The sequence below is a fragment of the Oncorhynchus mykiss genome, chromosome 23 (genome assembly GCF_013265735.2).
Source record: "Oncorhynchus mykiss isolate Arlee chromosome 23, USDA_OmykA_1.1, whole genome shotgun sequence".
NCBI lineage: Eukaryota > Metazoa > Chordata > Actinopteri > Salmoniformes > Salmonidae > Oncorhynchus > Oncorhynchus mykiss.
The window spans coordinates 33,262,750-33,284,086 of NC_048587.1; the positions used below are offsets into that span (position 1 = coordinate 33,262,750).

The window sequence follows — 21,337 nt, forward strand, 5'->3', positions numbered from 1 at the left end:
ATACGAGAGGTCTGAGACCATTGGGAGGCGCGGCTGCCGGCCCTCTACACCCCAGGGCCTGACGTGACAGTGGACGAGCAACTGGTCCCGTTCAGAGGTACTGTGCGTGTGTGTAAGTATGTAATAATGTGTATCGAGAGGTAGCAGTAGTAGATGTGTGTGTGTGTGTGTGTAACATAAACGCTGTTGGCCCCAATGAGCCAGTAATGAGGCTAATCTCTTCTCCCCTTGCCAAAGGCTGCTGTCCTCTCTGTCAGTTCATTCCCAGCAAGCTTGCAAAATACGGCATCAAGTCGTGGGTGGCCTGCGACGCCAAGTCCAGCTACACTTGGAAGATGCAAGTGTACACCGGCAAGGCGGCCAGCGGAGACCCTGAGAAGAACCAGGGGATGCACGTCGCCCTCGATCTGACAACGGGACTGAGCGGTCGCAATGTCACGTGTGACAATTTCTTCACCTCCTACGAACTGGGACAGCAGCTCCTCGAGAGGAACCTCACCATGGTGGGCACGGTGAGAAAGAACAAGGCCGAGCTCCCGCCGGCCCTGCTCGAGTCAAAGGGCAGACAGGTCCTGTCCTCCAGGTTTGCCTTCACGCCCACCGCCACTCTAGTGTCCTACCTGGCAAAGAAAAACAAGAACGTGCTACTTCTGACCATGCTGCACACAGAGGCCCAAGTCAGCGATCGCCGCGACAGAAAGCTGGCCGTCATCCTAGACTACAACTGCAACAAGGGCGGCATGGACAACCTAGACGAGGTGGTCGGCACGTACAGCTGCAGACGGGTGACTGCCCGCTGGCCCCTGGTCGTCTTCCACAACATCCTCGACGTGTCCTCCTACAACGCCTTTGTCATATGGCGAGAGATCAAGCCTGACTAGATGCCTCGGAAGCGGAACAAGAGGAGGGTGTTCCTGGAGCAGCTGGGAGAGGTGTAGGCAAGACCCTAAGTAAATAGGTAAACTGGGATATGACTAAAGAGTTAATCAGGGTAATTTTTCCACAAATAGATAGGTATTTACCTTTCCATGGTAGCAAGATCTTATCTATTTTTGCTAACTTTCTATAACAATGTACTGTAGTGAGATCATTTATTTATTTTGGGGGATATGTATACCCAGTATATCCACATCACTGTCAGACCATTTTATTGGTAAAAGTTGTATTTTTTTTGTGATCCAATATGTAATCTAGTACATTTTATCATCATTTGGTTGTAATTATATAGATCCTCTGAGGGATCCAAGTTGTGGATTTAAAAGAAACCATGAATCATCAGCGTACAATGACACCGTTGTTTTTAAACTATGGATTTCTAACCCCTTGATATTATTGTTGGATCTGATTTTAACAGCTAACATTTCGATGGCCATAATAAATTGATATACCAATAGTGGACAACCTTGTTTTACTCCTCTTGACAGTTTAAAACTTTCTGAGAAGTAGCCATTATTTACTGTTTTACACCTAGGGTTACAATACATGATTTTAACCCATTTTATGAGATTCTGCAAAATGTAAATGTTCCAGGCATTTCTATATAAACTCCAGTCATACTTTATCAAAAGCCTTTTCAAAGTCAGCTATGAATAGCTGACAATAGTGTTCTATTGTTTCCAGTACTTATATTATATCCTATGTATCGTCCATGTAAAACACGTGTCTGATTTATAATGAATAATGTCCGACAATACCATTTTAATTATATGTGCTATACATTTTGCTAGAATTTTTGCATCACAACACTGAAGTGTAAGGGGCCTCCTTATGTCTTACTCATTGGTAGGAAGAAGTTTGGTCCAAATCAAACGATTAATGCTTTTGAAGGTTGGTTCAACGATAAATAAAAAATTGGTTTCGATAATTCTTTTAGACATTAAATGCGCTATGCATTATGTGGGTTGAATACTGTAACAATACAGAATAAAGCAATTAAAAGTCCCATGATGGTAGTGACTGTCTATTACTGCTTATCACTTATTAACCATAATTTAGTAACATTAACTTTACTTTCATAAAATATTTTAGTTGTGTTTATTACATTTGTTTTGCACAGTTTGGGCTTGATCTGATTTTATCTCTAGATAAACTGCGCCTTTGAGCTCACAAAAAAAAAACAGAACGAAATGGAATTCAAATAATTGAATTGACGTTGGTCAATTAGTTGCATGAAGGACAGTCTTATCAGTCTTATCCTATCTTTGTGTATCTATCCACATTATGCTCCACAACTAACTCCAGGGGCACTGTACTGCAGCTCTCAGTAGCTGTGCTCTTTCGGAAATAAGTGCAAAACAGAAGATCCATTTCCGTCTCCGCAGATGGGCTTATTCTATTGAATTCTACTCATCCTCCCAGGGTGTACCTGCAGCAGACCCTGAACGACACCGTGGGCAGGAAGATCGTGGTGGACTTCTTGGGTTTCAACTGGAGCTGGATCAACAAGCAGCAGAGCAAAAGGAACTGGGGCCAGCTCACCTCCAACCTGCTCCTCATAGGCATGGAGGGTAAGGAAGGGACGTAGGTTGACGTTTATTGGGATAAATCTTAAACTAAAATGACAATTTTCGTCTTCATTTAAGGTTAGGTTTGGGAATGAGGGAATGGAGGGTAAGGAAGGGACTCTGGGGCTTCGAGGCATGGGGATGATGACTAGCAGGTGATTTCCCTAGTCATGTCAGACAAGGAAATTATAAAAATAATATCTTTCATGTAGGTGCCACGTATTGCTGATGGAAAGAGTGAACTACTGTCTCAATATGCAGTAAAAGGCCTTGTGGAAAGGACGTTATGAAAGAAATCCACTCACCTTAAATCAGCTGAAATTAGCTTAAGAGCATTGCACTTGCATAGACGGATTGATAATCTTGTGATCTGCTCAATGTTTGTAGGCAATGTAACGCCAGCCCATTACGACGAGCAGCAGAACTTCTTTGCACAAATCAAAGGTTACAAAAGGTGTATCCTCTTCCCTCCGGACCAGTTTGAGTGTCTCTACCCCTTCCCTGTTCACCACCCCTGTGACAGGCAGAGCCAGGTAACCCCTACTTTTTGTTAAAATGTATTTGACAATTTAAAAATATAATCAACCGCACGTGGACACAATGCATAAAAAAATGATTGAGTATAACAAAGTAACTTATTTCCATTGTAGTCCCAATTGAAACCGGTAAGAAGGCTTGTGGAATATGCCACACACAACACTGTGTTTTATTTGATATGCATGGATTTTCTGTTTCTCAACTGTTTCTGTTTTGTTTTTAATTAATCCAACTAACAGCAATTTTGATTTGGCCATTTTTAGGTTGACTTTGAGAACCCTGACTATGAGAGGTTTCCCAACTTCAAGAATGTAGTGGGCTATGAGACTGTGGTCGGCCCCGGAGATGTTCTTTACATCCCCATGTACTGGTAAGAGCTGTTTAATAACCACCTAGAGTCGATGTCCACGCCCCCCACAGAAATCAAATAGCATAATAAAAAAATCCACATCAAAATCTGTTTAAGCTAGAGATGGGTTGAGTCTCAGTCTACCACATCTGCCAATGTCGGCCTTCCACATCTGCAGTGGCAGGTGGCCGAACTACAGCGGTGTTTGTCAGACCAGAAGACATCCCGAAAATCTCAATAGCGATTTGGCCTAAAAAATAATATTATGGAAAGGTGAGACTCTCACAAACACTTCTGTTTGTAGCATCCTAACAGTTTGGGGTACACACTGTGACCCCTCTATGGACATCCACAAGCCTCACCAGACTCGTCTGTAGGTAGCCCAGTACCAGTTTAAAAAATGAATGGAAGTATACACCGAGTGTACAAAACATTAAGGACACCTGCTCTTTCCAATACATAGACTGACTAGGTGAATCCAGGTGAAAGCTATGATCCGTTATCAATGTCACTTGTTTAATCCACTTCAATCAGTGTAGATGAAGGGGAGGAGACAGGTTAAAGAAGGATGTTCAAGCCTTGGGACAATTGAGACATGGATTGTGTATGTGTGCCATTCAGAGGGTGAAGGGGCAAGACAAAATATGTAAGTGCCTTTGAACTGGGTATGGAAGTAGGTGCAGCGGTTTGTGTCAAGAACTGTAGTGCTGCTGTATTTTACATTCTCAACAGTTTGGCGTTTGTATCCAGAATGGTCCACCACCCACTGGACATCCATCCAATTTGACACTACTGTGGGAAGCATTGGAGTCAACATGGGCCAGCATCCCTGTGGAACGCTTTCGACACCTTGTAGAGTCCATGCCCGACCGAATTGAAGCTATTCTGAGGGCAAAAGGGGTGGTAGCAACTCAATATTAGGAATGTGTCCTTAATGTTTTCTACACTCAGTGTATAGGGAGGTAGTTTTAGAGCCCCAAAATTGTTTAAATATGGGGGATAATAGTTGCACAGCTATTTTCAGGTCTCTCCAGAGATGTTCAAGTCCAGGCTCTGGCTGGGCCACTCATGCACATTGAGAAACTTGTCCCGAAGCCACTCCTGCATTGTCTTGGCTGTGTGCTTTGGGTCGTTGTCCCGTTGGAAGGTGAACCTTTGCCCCAATCTGAGGTCTACTGGCTATACGCGAATGAGTGATGTGCATTTAGAGCAATACTGGCTGTATCAAAGGCTCAGCCAATTGTTCACATAACAGCAGAATGCAGCACGCGACTGAAGAGAGAAGAGCATCCAATTTGCTAGTTACAGCATCAGCGCATGCTCTGGCAGCAGAGAGTAGAAAGGCAGTCTGCCATTTACAGCAGCGCGCCCCCTGAACAATAACGAAGAGGTAGGTGAGAAGCCTGACCATAGAGACGGGTGAGAAGGTGATGAAGAGTACTTCATGAGCTGTAACTGAAAAACAACTGGCATTTGGAAAGTTTGAGGTGAGGGAGAAAGTGTGGTGGAACAAGTATTGTTAGCGTTAAGTAACGTTATCTTGCTAGCTGGATCAAATTCTCCGTTAGCTAGCTATAACTTAACTGATCAAGTTGGGCGGCAGGGTAGCCTAGTTGTTGGAGTGTTGGGCTAGTAACTGAAGGTTGCAAGTTTGAATCCCCGAGCTGACAAAGTACAAATCTGTCATTCTGCCCCTGAACAAGGCACTGTTCCTAGGCCGTCATTGAAAAAAATAATTTGTTCTTAACTGACTTGCCTAGTTAAATAAAGGTCAAATACATTTTTTTTTAAAAATTGAGTTTATGGTGGGAAAATTAGCTGGCTAATAAAGTCAGACAGCTAACGTTTGCTAGTTAACATTAGAACATCAGATGAGCTAACATTTGTAACCTAACCAATTCACTATAGTATTAACTGGTGTAACGTTACGACTCTTTGCCATTCCTCAAGTTATAGTGCCAGCGTCCAGTAAGCAACTAACGCAATCTGTGAAATGTTGACGAGTTAACTAGCTACTATCTGTGAACTAATGTTTTCCATCTACAATATGGTTAATTTTCAGAATGAGAGAATTAGGTGAAAATGAGGCGTTGCTTGTTAAAACAAGTGGATTCAGGGATCAAGTGTAGCTGCCACTATAGAGGTGGTTACAAACGCTCTCACTTTTTCAATACAGTGGATAAAAAGAGGTATTCCAGGTGTACTCTGCCCAAAAGAGATCAATTATGCCAACAAAGGGTCTCATGCTCTGCTGCTGGCACATTGTAGAACAGAGAACTGGAAGGGAAGGCGACCAAAGGAAGTGTTGGCTTTGGGGATGACCAGTGAAATATACCTGCTGTATCGTGCTATAGATGACCTGGAGCCAGTGGGTTAGGCGACGGCTATGTAGCGAGGGCCAGCCTACAAGAGCATACAGGTCGCAGTGGTAGGTAGTATATGGGGCTTTGGTGACAGAAACGGACGGCACTGTGATAGACTATATCAAGTTTGCTGAGTAGAGTGTTGGTGGCTATTTTGTAAATGACATCGCCGAAGTCAAGGATCGGTGGCATAGTTAGTTTTGCGAGGGTATGTTTGGCAGCACGAGTTAAGGAGGGTTTATTGCGAAATAGGAAGGCGATTCTAGATTTATTTTGGATTGGAGATGCTTAATGTGAGTCTGGAAGGAGAGTTTACAGTTTAACCAGACACCTAGGTATTTGTAGTTGTCCACATATTCTAAGTCAGAACCGTCCAGAGTAGTGATGCCAGTCGGGCAGGTGCGGGCAGCGATTTGTTGAAGTGCATGCATTTAGTTTTACTAGCATTTTTAAAAGCAGTTGGTGGCCACGGAAGGATTGTTGTATGACATTGAAGCTCGAATGGAGGTTAGTTAACAGTGTCCAAAGAAGGGCCAGAGGCATACAGAATAGTGTTGTCTGCGTAGAGGTGGATCAGAGAATCACCAGCAGCAAGAGCGAAATCATTGACATGTACAGAGAAAAGAGTTGGCCCGAGAATTGAACCCTGTGGCACCCCCATAGACTGCCAGAGGTCCGCACAACAGGCCCTCCGATTTGACACACTGAACTCTATCTGAGAAGTAGTTGGTGAACCAGGCGAGGCAGTCATTTGAGAAAACAAGGCTATTGAGTCTGCCGATAAGAATGCTGTGATTGACTGAGTCGAAAGCCTTGGCCAGGTCGATGAAGATGGCTGCACAGTACTGTCTTTTATCGATGGCGGTTATGATATCGTTTAGGACCTTGAGTGTGACTGAGGTGCATCCATGACCAGCTTGGAAACCAGATTGCATTATGGAGAAGGTACGGTGGAATTTGAAATGATTGGTGATCTGTTCTGATATTGCTTTTGTTGTGTTGAACTTGACAGTACCACTTGTGAATGAGTGGGGGATTATTACATGTTTTGCTTGGTGAATGTTATTTTGTAGCCTTGTGCACTTGATCAATGAATACTATTGTGACCACTATAATAGAGCAAAAATATGTTTGTTTCATTCTATTTCTACTTTAAGAAGTTTTTTCCCAAGTGCAATAATTAGATGTGTGTGTGGTCACAAGCTGTCATGGCTAACTGCAATATTAGTGTATTGTTTTTTCTCCAGACTTGAGTGTCATTTGCAGTAAAGTCTAGGCAAGTAATAACATTGGATTGCTTTCCTTAAATTTTTTTCTGGTGAGTTAGGTTCACATTAACCACTTCATTTTACACACACAGACTGAGCATGTAGATCATATTCTTTGTTGTTTAATTAGATAAAGCCTGTCTTTCCCCTTAGCAGGGACTTTTTTTTCTTGTTTCGGTGCAACAACAAAAAAAATGTCACCTTTTTGGGCCCTCACCAGTTTGCACTGTGTTCTTGAGGACCTTCAATGCTGCAGAAATGTTTTGGTACCCTTCCCCAGATCTGTTCCTCTACACAATAGTGTTTTGGAGTTCTACAGACAATTCCTTTGACCTCATGGTTTGGTTTTTGCTCTGACATGCACTGTCAACTTTGGGACCTTATATAGACAGGTATGTAACTTTTCCAAATCATGTCCAATCAATTGAATTTACCACAGGTGGACTCCAATCAAAAAAGCATTTTGAGGGTCAATGGAAACAAGATGCACCTGAGCTCAATTTCGAGTCTCATGTCAGAGGGTCTGAATACTTATGTAAATACGGTATTTGTATTTTATACATTTGCAAAAAATGTCTAAACGAATTTTCTCTTTGTCATTATGGGGTATTGTGTGTAGACTGATCAGCATTTTTAGAATAAGGATGTAACGTAACACAATGTGGAAAAGTGGAAGGGATCTGAATACTTTCCAAATGCATTGTAGGACAGACACTTTAAAACATTTCTTTTTGACTTTTTCCATGAATTAATCTGTTATTCAAAGTGTTTCTATGGGCTAGTTCTGTGGGCTAGTAGCAGTATGGCCAAATTCAACGTTTCATCAAATCATTTTTTAATATTTATTTTTAACACCTAAAGGGGTACTAAAATTCCACATCAAATAGGTAAATGATCCTTGGTATGACCATCTTAAAACAATTATATATGTTAGCCCCCCCCCCCCCCCCCCCACAGTCACAATGTGAGGGTATGTACAGTGTATCTGTAACTAAGCCCTGTATTTGTAAGAGATGTTATGTAGAGTGTATGATGCTGTTTTCTCACTAAGGATGCTGTCGTTGAAATGCCAACATTGTGGCATTGTGGAACCTGACTTGATAGTTTGACCTGTTGGTGACATTGTAAATTATCTGCTAATCCTGCTCTGTTTTCTTTTCACGGCTAACTCAGGTGGCACCACATTGAGTCCCTGCTGAGTGGTGGCGTGACCATTACTGTCAACTTCTGGTACAAGGTACAGTACATGACCAAAAGTATGTGTACATCTCCTCGTCGAACATCTCATTCCAAAATCAAAGTTGGTCCCCCCTTTTGCTGCTACAGCGGCCTCCAATCTTCTGGGAAGGCTTTCCACTAAATGTTGGAACATTGCTGCGGGGACTTGCTTCCATTCAGCCACAAGAGCATTAGTGAGGTCGGGCACTGATGTTGGGCGATTAGGCCTGGCTCGCAGTCGTCGTTCAAATTCATCCCAAAGGTGTTCGATGGGGTTGAGGACAGTTCTCTATGCAGGCCAGTCAAGTTCTTCCGCACTAGTCTCGACAAACCATTTCTGTATGGACCTCGCTTTGTGCACGGGGTCATTGTCATGCTGAAACAGAAAAGGGTCTTCCCCAAACTGTTGCCACAAAATTGGAAGCACAGAATCATCTAGAATGTCATTGTATGCTGGAGCGTTAAGAGTTCCCTTCACTGGAACTAAGGGGTCTAGCGCAAACCATGAAATACAGCCCTAGACCATTAGCAGCACAGAAATTTGACGTACTGACTTGTTGGAAAGGTGGCATCCTATGACGGTGAACAGGTTGAAAGTCACTGAGCTCTTCAGTAAAGCCATTCGACTGCCAATGTTTGTCTATGGAGATTGATTGCGTGCCCGATTTTATACACATGACAGCAGCGGGTGTGGCTGTCCACATACTTTTGGATATATTGTGTATGAACTCACTGAAATATGTCACCATGTCTCATATCACTGACAGTATCAATCAAATTTCAATCAAATGTATTTTATATAGCCCTTCGTACATCAGCTGATATCTCAAAGTGCTGTACAGAAACCCAGCCTAAAACCCCAAACAGCAAGCAATGCAGGTGAAGAAGCACGGTGGCTAGGAAAAACTCCCTAGAAAGGCCAAAACCTAGGAAGAAACCTAGAGAGGAACCAGGCTATGTGGGGTGGCCAGTCCTCTTCTGGCTGTGCCGGGTGGAGATTATAACAAAACATGGTCAAGATGTTCAAATGTTCATAAATGACCAGCATGGTCGAATAATAATAAGGCAGAATAGTTGAAACTGGAGCAGCAGCACAGTCAGGTGGACTGGGGACAGCAAGGAGTCATCATGTCAGGTATTCCTGGGGCATGGTCCTAGGGCTCAGGTCCTCCGAGAGAGAGAAAGAAAGAGAGAATTAGAGAGAGCATATGTGGGATGGCCAGTCCTCTTCTGGCTGTGCCGGGTGGAGATTATAACAGAACATGGCCAAGATGTTCAAATGTTCATAAATGATCAGCATGGTCGAATAATAATAAGGCAGAACAGTTGAAACTGGAGCAGCAGCACAGCCAGGTGGACTGGGGACAGCAAGGAGTCATCATGTCAGGTAGTCCTGGGGCATGGTCCTAGGGCTCAGGTCCTCCGAGAGAGAGAAAGAGAGAAGGAGAGAATTAGAGAACGCACACTTAGATTCACACAGGACACCGAATAGGACAGGAGAAGTACTCCAGATATAACAAACTGACCCTAGCCCCCCGACACATAAACTACTGCAGCATAAATACTGGAGGCTGAGACAGGAGGGGTCAGGAGACACTGTGGCCCACTCCGAGGACACCCCCGGACAGGGCCAAACAGGAAGGATATAACCCCACCCACTTTGCCAAAGCACAGCCCCCACACCACTAGAGGGATATCTTCAACCACCAACTTACCATCCTGAGACGAGGCTGAGTATAGCCCACAAAGACCTCCGCCACGGCACAACTTAAGGGGGGGGGGGGGGCGCCAACCCAGACAGGATGACCACATCAGTGACTCAACCCACTCAGGTGACGCACCTCCTCCAGGGACGGCATGAGAGAGCCCCAGTAAAGCCAGTGACTCAGCCCCTGTAATAGGGTTAGAGGCAGAGAATCCCAGTGGAAAGAGGGGAACCGGCCAGGCAGAGACAGCAAGGGTGGTTCGTTGCTCCAGAGCCTTTCCGTTCACCCTCCCACTCCTGGGCCAGACTACACTCAATCATATGACCCACTGAAGAGATGAGTCTTCAGTAGAGACTTAAAGGTTGAGACCGAGTTTGCGTCTCTGACATGGGTAGGCAGACCGTTCCATAAAAATGGAGCTCTATAGGAGAAAGCCCTGCCTCCAGCTGTTTGCTTAAAAATTCTAGGGACAATTAGGAGGCCTGCGTCTTGTGACCGTAGCGTACGTGTAGGTATGTACGGCAGGACCAAATCAGAGAGATAGATAGGAGCAAGCCCATGTAATGCTTTGTAGGTTAGCAGTAAAACCTTGAAATCAGCCCTTGCTTTGACAGGAAGCCAGTGTAGAGAGGCTAGCACTGGAGTAATATGATCAAATTTTTTGGTTCTAGTCAGGATTCTAGCAGCCGTATTTAGCACTAACTGAAGTTTATTTAGTGCTTTATCCGGGTAGCCGGAAAGTAGAGCATTGCAGTAGTCTAACCTGGAAGTGACAAAAGCATGGATTAATTTTTCTGCATCATTTTTGGACAGAAAGTTCCTGATTTTTGCAATGTTACGTAGATGGAAAAAAGCTGTCCTTGAAATGGTCTTGATATGTTCTTCAAAAGAGAGATCAGGGTCCAGAGTAACGCCGAGGTCCTTCACAGTTTTATTTGAGACGACTGTACAACCATTAAGATTAATTGTCAGATTCAACAGAAGATCTCTTTGTTTCTTGGGACCTAGAACAAGCATCTCTGTTTTGTCCGAGTTTAAAAGTAGAAAGTTTGCAGCCATCCACTTCCTTATGTCTGAAACACATTCTTCTAGCAAGGGCAATTTTGGGGCTTCACCATGTTTAATTGAAATGTACAGCTGTGTGTCATCTGCATAGCAGTGAAAGTTAACATTATGTTTTCGAATAACATCCCCAAGAGGTAAAATATATAGTGAAAACAATAGTGGTCCTAAAACGGAACCTTGAGGAACACCGAAATTTACAGTTGATTTGTCAGAGGACAGACCATTCACAGAGATAAACTGATATCTTTCCGACAGATAAGATCTAAACCAGGCCAGAACTTGTCCGTGTAGACCAATTTGGGTTTCCAATCTCTCCAAAAGAATGTGGTGATCGATGGTATCAAAAGCAGCACTAAGGTCTAGGAGCACGAGGACAGATGCAGAGCCTCGGTCCGATGCCATTAAAATGTCATTTACCACCTTCACAAGTGCCGTCTCAGTGCTATGATGGGGTCTAAAACCAGACTGAAGCATTTCGTATACATTGTTTGTCTTCAGGAAGGCAGTGAGTTGTTGCGCAACAGCCTTTTCTAAAATTTTTGAGAGGAATGGAAGATTCGATATAGGCCGATAGTTTTTTATATTTTCTGAGTCAAGGTTTGGCTTTTTCAAGAGAGGCTTTATTACTGCCACTTTTAGTGAGTTTGGTACACATCCGGTGGATAGAGAGCCGTTTATTATGTTCAACATAGTAGGGCCAAGCACAGGAAGCAGCTCTTTCAGTAGTTTAGTTGGAATAGGGTCCAGTATGCAGCTTGAAGGTTTAGAGGCCATGATTATTTTCATCATTGTGTCAAGAGATATAGTACTAAAACACTTGAGTGTCTCTCTTGATCCTAGGTCCTGGCAGAGTTGTGCAGACTCAGGACAACTGAGCTTTGAAGGAATACGCAGATTTAAGGAAGAGTCCGTAATTTGCTTTCTAATAATCATAATCTTTTCCTCAAAGAAGTTCATGAATTTATCACTGCTAAAGTGAAAGTCATCCTCTCTTGGGGAATGCTGCTTTTTAGTTAGCTTTGCGACAGTATCAAAAAGGAATTTCGGATTGTTCTTATTTTCCTCAATTAAGTTAGAAAAATAGGATGATCGAGCAGCAGTAAGGGCTCTTCGGTACTGCACAGTACTGTCTTTCCAAGCTAGTCGGAAGACTTCCAGTTTGGTGTGGCGCCATTTCCGTTCCAATTTTCTGGAAGCTTGCTTCAGAGCTCGGGTATTTTCTGTGTACCAGGGAGCTAGTTTCTTATGAGAAATGTTTTTAGTTTTTAGGGGTGCAACTGCATCTAGGGTATTGCGCAAGGTTAAGTTGAGTTCCTCAGTTAGGTGGTTAACTGATTTTTGTCCTCTGGCGTCCTTGGGTAGGCAGAAGGAGTCTGGAAGGACATCAAGGAATCTTTGTGTTGTCTGTGAATTTATAGCACGACTTTTGATGATCCTTGGTTGGGGTCTGAGCAGATTATTTGTTGCAGTTGCAAACGTAATAAAATGGTGGTCCGATAGTCCAGGATTATGAGGAAAAACATTAAGATCCACAACATTTATTCCATGGGACAAAACTAGGTCCAGCGTATGACTGTGACAGTGAGTGGGTCCAGAGACATGTTGGACAAAACCCACTGAGTCGATGATGGCTCCGAAAGCCTTTTGGAGTGGGTCTGTGGACTTTTCCATGTGAATATTAAAGTCACCAAAGATTAGAATATTATCCGCTATGACTACAAGGTCCGATAGGAATTCAGGGAACTCGGTGAGGAACGCTGTATATGGCCCAGGAGGCCTGTAAACAGTAGCTATAAAAAGTGATTGAGTAGGCTGCATAGATTTCATGACTAGAAGCTCAAAAGACGAAAACGTCATTTTTTTTTTTGTAAATTGAAATTTGCTATTGTAAATGTTAGCAACACCTCCGCCTTTGCGGGATGCACGGGGGATATGGTCACTAGTGTAGCCAGGAGGTGAGGCCTCATTTAACACAGTAAATTCATCAGGCTTAAGCCATGTTTCAGTCAGGCCAATCACATCAAGATTATGATCAGTGATTAGTTCATTGACTATAATTGCCTTTGAAGTAAGGGATCTAACATTAAGTAGCCCTATTTTGAGATGTGAGGTATCATGATCTCTTTCAATAATGACAGGAATGGAGGTGGTCTTTATCCTAGTGAGATTGCTAAGGCGAACACCGCCATGTTTAGTTTTGCCCAACCTAGGTCGAGGCACAGACACGGTCTCACCTTTACTACATTCATGTCAACAAATGTTGTGGCACCCCGAAGGAGGCAGCGTTAGTCAAAATATTGGTGAAATCAATCATTTTGCATTGAGGGATATATATTTTTTTCAATCAGCAGGATGCACTGTCTTCACTAGTAATTTTAAATAAACTTGAATCACCACGACACATCCTTACTCATAGAAATGGAATTTGAGCTCATGTTCTGTCCTTACTAAATTATCTATCTTTCCCCCAGGGTGCGCCAACGCCCAAGAGGATAGAAACCCCACTGAGAGCCCATCAGAAGGTGGCAATCATGAGAAACATAGAGAAGATGCTGGGGGAGGCACTGGGAGACCCACACGAGGTACTGGAACTGGACAGACGGGTGGAATATTATGATAGTATTTATGGGAGATCTAGCCTGGTATCTGTATGTGCTGCTGAAGCCAACACCTCTGACTGTTGTTGTTATATCTGGCATGACCACCATAGTTGGGTAAACCTAAGCCCAAACATATCTGGACCAGGCTACCGAAGATCCCATCTACCCAATGATTTCAGAGCTAGAACATGACTACCTCAGAGTCATTCTGAGTCACACATTTCTAGAACATCAAATGAGATTTCACAGCTCTTACACCTAGTGCTGTGTTCCAAACCAGGTGTGTCCTTCAGGGTTGTTTTCATTTCAATTCAGTCAATTCAGGAAGTTAACAATTCTAATTTCAATTTTTCAAATTGACCCAACCCTGGTGTCATAGAACCGTTAACCTCTAGCACTTAACCATCCGGGATCGTGAATACAGCCTCAAGCTCATTACCATAACGCAACGTTAAGCACAAACATATCTGGACCAGGCTACCGAAGATCCCATCTACCCAATGATTTCAGAGCTAGAACATGACTACCTCAGAGTCATTCTGAGTCACACATTTCTAGAACATCAAATGAGATTTCACAGCTCTGAGGTCGAAGATTCTCACTGGTTCCAGAACTAGAACATGACATTAAATCAAATGAATGACATTCCGTCAGGCTGCTCTGTATGTAGTTAGTCCTGTAGGAATAGTGCAGAAGGAGGGAGGGGGGGTACAGTACAAAGTGAATGAAGGGGGGGGGGGGGGGTGTGGTACAGTACAAAGTGAATGGAGGAGGGGCGGATGTGGTACAGTACAAAGTGAATGGAGGAGGGGCGGATGTGGTACAGTACAAAGTGAATGAAGGAGGGGGGGATGTGGTACAGTACAAAGTGAATGGAGGAGGGGGGGATGTGGTACAGTACAAAGTGAATGGAGGAGGGGGGGGATGTGGTACAGTACAAAGTGAATGGAGGAGGGGGGGATGTGGTACAGTACAAAGTGAATGGAGGAGGGGGGGATGTGGTACAGTACAGAGTGAATGGAGGAGGGGGGATGTGGTACAGTACAAAGTGAATGGAGGATTGGGGGGGGGGAGATGTGGTACAGTACAAAGTGAATGGGGGGGGGTGCAGTTCAAAGAGGACAGGACACTCAATGAAACAATGCTATAGCTACAGTATACAGTATCTTACCTAATGGTAGGCCCTTATGTTTCCAACAACTGACGTTGTTTTAATGTAAATGTTTTAATTAATCTGTGTTGTCTGTACTGTAGGTTGGTCCTTTACTGAATATGATGATCCAGGGCCGATATGACCAGGGATTCAGCTAGAGGTACTGCCGCAGAACTGTTGCCAAACTGCTGCTTGTGTGTGCGTTCAGTACACACGCCTGATTTGTGTGTATGTAGGCGAGCATGTGTGTACGTGTGTGCACATTCGGGCTGTCAAGCTAGCAGTGCATGGCAACACTGAGTCACCTTGAGAGACTTGGCCAATCACACTTTCTGCTCTGCTTTGATTGTCTGGGAACCATAGTCATCGCAACCTCCGCCACCAGTGGGAAGACAATAGTGGATGGACAGACTAGCCATGGACACCCACATGCAGTATGCCGTCAGAGACTGATACTCTGTTGATGAACTGTGTAAATTACATAATGTAGACTTGTGGTATTTGTGTGTGAGTCAAGTGATAGGCAGCCGTGTAGGTATCAAAGAATAACCCCCAAATACCCTCAAGGTGGAAGTTGCCCCTAATTAATCGCTGATGCAGGGTCAGATAATATACATTTTATCATCACACCCAATAGAATTGGGGTTGGGATAATCTGATCCTAGATCTGTAGTTGGAGGCTATTTCTACCTTGAGCACTTGAACCACTAAAGGGTGTGTGTTGGGCAGTTGTTACATCTGAGTCATAACCAACCAGAAACTCCCATCCTCTATTCAACCCCTCCGCCTGTCATTACTGTTTGTAACCATAGCAACACAACTGTAGCTTGATTTATTAAATACGAAAAGCTCCCCTCAGATATAACATACACTCACTGGACAGTTTATTAGGCACAATCTGAATTATTCGGGGCATTCTACAAGGTGTTGGAAAAGTTCCACAGGGATGTTGGTCCCTGCTGACCCGATGGCGTCACGCAGTTGCTGCAGATTGGACGGCGGTACATTGATGCTGTGAAACAACTGCCCGTTCCATCTCATCCTATAGATGCTCTATAGGGTTGAGGTCTGGGGACTGCAGGTACCTCAAATAAACTGAACTCACTGTCATGTTCCAGGTGATGTTTGTCCACTCCTCAAATGTCCAGTGTTGGTTATCATGTACCCACTGGAGCCTCTTCTTCTTGTTTTTAGCTGATAGGAATGAAACTTGGTGTGGTCCTTTGCTGCAATAGCCCATCTGTGACAATGGTCGACGAGTTGTGTGTTCCCGCCTGTTAGCTTGCACGAATCTTGCCATTTCCTTCGACCTCTCATCAACGAGCTGTTTTCACTCACAGGACTGCTGCTGACTGGATGTTTTTTGTTTGTTGCACCATTCTTGGTCAATTCTATACACTGTCCTGGAGGGAGATACTGGATCCGGCGCCCCTGGTACCAACAATCATACCATGCTCAAAGTCGCTGACGTCACTTGGTTTGCTCATTCTAACATTCAATCAAACAGTAACTGAATGCCTCGATGTCTGCTTGCTTTATATAGCAAGCCATGGCCACGTGACTCACTGTCTTAATGAATGATTCATATTTGTGAACGGGGTGGTGTACCTAATAAACTGGCTGATGAGTGTATCAACTGAATACATTTCTAGTACCTAAAGTAGGCCTATTTATTTTATGACAAACTTCTAAATTAATTTGCTGCACGTTCACCCTGAAAGAGATTAGTCATATTTTGGTTATTCCGTTGATTTAATTGTTGACCGTCAGTCAGTAAGCTGACTTGTTTCTGTATGTTATTACGGTTTTTAGGAGCGATCAGCAAAAAACAAGTTATATTGTGTTTTATAAACACTGAAAGAGTGCTTGATTGTGTGATTGCCTGTACTTGATTTATTTAATTTAAATGATTTCTGAACATTGCTATGTTATAAGTATGTTTTGTATGATGGTTTGTGTACATTTAGGCATAACTGATTTTCTGTTGGTGTGTTTTGAATTTTTTATGTTATAATACATGGTACATTTTAAGTCAAGATTGAGGATGGGCTAAAAAGTATTTTAACTTAATCAATTGCAACTGCAAAGTAAAATAAGAATATAACAAGTGTGTGTGCATGCAACCGCACTCAGTGTGTGTCAGTAGAGTTGAATGATGGTTGTTATTGTGCCATTGTCAAGTGTTTCCAGTGAACACTTCACTTCAACAGGTGCAGTTTAGAGCATAGGACCGGTTTTAAAGCACATATTGGTGGCATCCCAAATCGTACCCTTTCCCCTGTGGGCCCTGGTCAAAAGAGGTGTACTTTAAAGGGAATAGTGTGCCATTTGGGACTTAGACCTAGTGCTGTGTTCCAAACCAGGTGTGTCCTTCAGGGTTGGGGCTGTTTTCATTTCAATTCAGTCAATTCGGGAAGTTAACAATTCTAATTTCAATTTTTCAAATTGACCCAACCCTGGTGTCATAGAACCGTTAAGGTGGTTTCAAGTTAATGGGAGTAAATAAGTAAATTACAAGTAAACGATGTTCAAAAAGCTGTATGTGTGGGTAGGGCTTTGGCAGTCATGACATTTTTTCAGCTGGTTATTGTCATGCAAAATAACGTTAATTAACAATTACACGTTTAGCGTCTCCGGGCCTCCAGGCATACAAGCCGTTGATGCGCGCCTTTGGAACATCTACATTTAAAAAATGATAGTAAATCAATTTAATATACACCATCACAATAAAGCCATTTTTTATTTTAGTCAGTTCTGAAGAAATGTAATTCCGAAGAACAGAATATGACTTGGCCTACAGTATGTTATCTGGCTATGCGCCATGCCATAGGCTTGTTCATTTAGCTGACAAGATATGCTTATAAGTGCCGTGCCATTATTTGATATTATTTTATAGTAAGAAGAATATAACTGAGCTTTGCTAAATAATGTAGAAAATGATATTTTTCCCATTCCGGAGCGAGTGCACATATGAAGTGGCTATGTTTAGCGTAAAAGTGATCATTTGAAACAGGTCCTATATGCTAGATTTAGAGTTATTTGGCAACTTTAGTTGTGAATGATGCAAACCTTATGAATCAAAACATATATGGCCTGCGTGATGTGACTATAGGCTATTTATGATTTGAAAGTCGCAAACCAGTTTGCCTCAGGCTGCACAGCTGTTCTTTCATCAAGTGATCATATTTTCACCCATCAGACTATTCTCAATTTAATCTTTATTAATATGTGAAATGAGTTTAGATTTAGAATGGCCCATTATGAAATGGGCAGGGGGAAAAAGACCATCTGTATGCACTCGAATTGCGAATGGAGGCCTGGCGCGTTCTCAACGGTGTGTTTTTCAATGATGCCTGGTACTTCGGTTTAAGAGCAGAGCTTCACTTAATATGAGCCGCTCCATGCATCACCCACAGTTTGAGGAGAATGCTCTTGCTGCGCGACAGGTGATATTCCACCCAAACTATATGCCATGGGCTCGCCAACCCAGTTCCTACAGCTACCCAGTGCTGAATTTGGGAAACTGAATGTAATCGGTTCGTTAACATCAATGTTAACATGTTTTCGCAACGAAACATATTTAACTAAACTGTTGACAGCCCCTCTGCACGCTCTAGAAATGAATAAAGGAGAGGGTTGAGGAGATAGAAATGCATGGTGGTGAGATATTCTGTATAGCTAAAGGGAATGTGCCACACAATTAATTATGAAAACATATGTTAGGGCAGAGCATTATGGTATAAATGTCATAGCAAATGAAAGAAGGACATCTTGGGCATATATTTTGCATTCATTACGTCTTCATATCTTACTTCATTCAGTACGGAGTTGTAGACCGTTAAATAGAGTGTGCACTTGTGACAATTTGCCCCATCAGCGGGTAAATTGTCACACTACGTCGGGTAAGTTGTCACATTGGATTATTAACAAATAATGATTTTAATTTCAAATTCAAAACCAAATTTAACTTCATTAAAGAACTCAAAATAAAAACAATCATGCCTAGAGAATCTGGAAAATCATGCCTTTCAATCAAAACAATAATGCTGTCAGAGCCCACATTAATTAAGTGGCAAGACCACTTCACTTTGAACTTTGAAATCAAACGTTCTCTGGCATGAACTCATAAACTCAGCAAAAAAAGAAACGTCCCTTTTTCAGGACCCTGTCTTTCAAAGATAATTCGTAAAGATTCAAATAACTAAACATATCTTTATTGTATAGGGTTTAAACACTGTTTCCCATGCTTCTTCAATGAACCATAAACAATTAATGAACATGCACCTGTGGAACCGGTCGTTAAGACACTAACAGCTTACAGACGGTAGGCAATTAAGGTCACAGTTATGAAAACTTAGGACACTAAAGAGGCCTTTCTACTGACTCTGAAAAACACCAAAAGAAAGTCCGTACTGTGAGACACCTAAGACAGCACTACAGGGAGACAGGACAGAGAGCTGATCAGCCTCGCAGTGGCAGACCATGTGTAACAACACCTGCACAGGATCGGTACATCCGAACATCCCACCTGTGGAACAGGTACAGGATGGCAACAACAAATGCCCGAATTACACCAGGAACGCACAATCCCTCCATCAGTGGTCAGACTGTCCGCAATAGGCTGAGAGAGGCCGGACTGAGGGCTTGTAGGCCTGTTGTAAGGCAGGTCCTCACCAGACATCACTGGCAACAGCATCGCCTATGGGCACAAACCCACCATCGCTGGACCAGACAGGACTGGCAAAAAGTGCTCTTCACTGACGAGTTGCAGTTTTGTCTCACCAGGGGTGATGGCCGGATTCGCGTTTATCGTCGAAGGAATGAACGTTACTCCGAGGCCTGTACTCTGGAGCGGGATCAATTTCGAGGTGGATGGTCACAGCATCATCGGACTGTGCCTGCAATGACAACAAGCTATCTTAACGCTGTGCGTTACAGGGAAGACATCCTCCTCCTTCATGTGATACCCTTCCTGCAGGCTCATCCTGACATGACCCTCCAGCATGACAATGCCACCAGCCATACTGCTCGTTCTGTGTGGGATTTCCTGCATGACAGGAATGTCAGTGTTCTGCCATGGCCAGCGAAGAGCCCGGATCTCTATCCCATTGAGTACATCTGGGACCTGTTGGATCGGAAGGTGGGGGGGCCATTCCCCCCAGAAATGTCTAGGAACTTGCAGGTGCCTTGGTGGAAGAGTGGGGTAACATCTCACAGCAAGAACTGGCAAATCTGGTGCAGTCCATGAGGAGGAGATGCACTGCAGTACTTAGTATCTGGTGTTGCCACCAGCTGCATTGACAGCTGCATTGACTGTTCCCCCCCCCCCCCCCCCCCCCTTTGTTCAGGGACATATTATTCAATTTCTGTTAGTCACATGTCTGTGGAACTTGTTCAGTTTGTCTCAGTTTAGATCCACGGTAATTGTTGGAATCGGAATGGAATGAAATTATCAATTGCTTAAATGTTTAAAGTCTTAGCAAAACAGACTTGGAGTTTAAACACACTAATGCACAGTTTTGTAACAGCCTACATCCGTATCTGACTAATCAGACTCATCTTCAGAAACACAGTTCTGGCACACATACATTGCCTGGCCTGAGGTGTAAGCATCATGGGCCCATTTGTTGCATCTCACACACTTCACCCAAGTGTCCTTTGGCAGGCTGTTTGAAAATGGCTCCACATAGATGAGGCAGAAGCACTCTTCATCTGATGACTCTTCTACAATATTTATTTTTTTAGCTGCCTTGTTCTTTGCAGATCCACATTTTGAACTGGGCAGGTCTGTGTCTGAGCTCGTGCTAGGCTGGAATGGTGCTGGCAGATTGGTGCTGGAGCCTGGCAGAGCTGGAATAGTGCTGGGGCCTGGCAGGGTTGGTGCTGGGGCTTGGTAGGGTTGGGTTCTGAATGGGGTGATCTGTAACGTAGGATGGCGCATACTCGTTTTCCAGAAATACATCCCTGTTGTAAGGTTGTACCCCAGCCACCCTAAAGCCAGCCTGAATGTTCAAGGGTGTTGCAACCAGAGGATTGGCAATTGCAACAATCCCAGGAATGTCATAAATTGACGTTGTCTTCCTGGGATTGTTCCTCATCCAGGAATCACACGTGGTGTTGATGTCCCTCTTTAGTGGCCTGTAGACAAACCTGTCTAAGGGCTGAAGCCGATGAGAGCAATGGGGTGGGAATGACAGCATAATTATGCCATTTTCTTTGGCATAATTGAGCCCATCAATGGACAGATGAGACTCATGGTTGTCCAAAAGGAGTAAACAGGGCTTCTCCTTTGAGCACCTCGTATGCTTGACTATATGTTTCAGGAAGTCAACAAAGTGCACATCTTTCATCTACCCAGAGAGATTTGCCCCTCCTTTGCTGCCAGGTGGCCCGTTTATCAGGAAATGATTGTGGAAGTTGACACGGGGAATATAAAATATGGAGGTATACTATTCCCTGTGGCTGAGACAGCACAGGCCAGTCTGACAAGGGTTCCCCTTTCAGCGGAGGTCAGTGATCCTACTTGTTTGAATCCACGTCTGCCCACCACTTTGTCAGGTTTATGTTCAGTGGT

The 21,337-nt window shown here is 43.5% G+C and overlaps 1 protein-coding gene across 4 annotated transcripts in view; it reads left to right on the plus strand.

Moving 5' to 3' along the window:
- The window catches only part of LOC110502616 (hypoxia-inducible factor 1-alpha inhibitor), a 34,325-nt gene that overhangs the window by 10,347 nt on the left and 2,641 nt on the right, over positions 1-21,337 (plus strand). The window contains exons 3-8 of one of the 4 annotated variants that reach the window (XM_036960253.1): positions 2,359-2,507; positions 2,892-3,037; positions 3,305-3,411; positions 8,195-8,258; positions 13,482-13,850; positions 14,182-14,292. In XM_036960253.1, the coding sequence (XP_036816148.1) occupies positions 2,359-2,507; positions 2,892-3,037; positions 3,305-3,411; positions 8,195-8,258; positions 13,482-13,802 (787 nt within the window). In that variant the 3' untranslated portion in view covers positions 13,803-13,850; positions 14,182-14,292. Of the gene's footprint in view, positions 1-2,358; positions 2,508-2,891; positions 3,038-3,304; positions 3,412-8,194; positions 8,259-13,481; positions 14,322-14,864; positions 16,871-21,337 lie in introns of those variants that run through there. The other 3 variants (XM_036960255.1, XM_036960254.1, XM_021580797.2) reach the window with 3 other exon arrangements.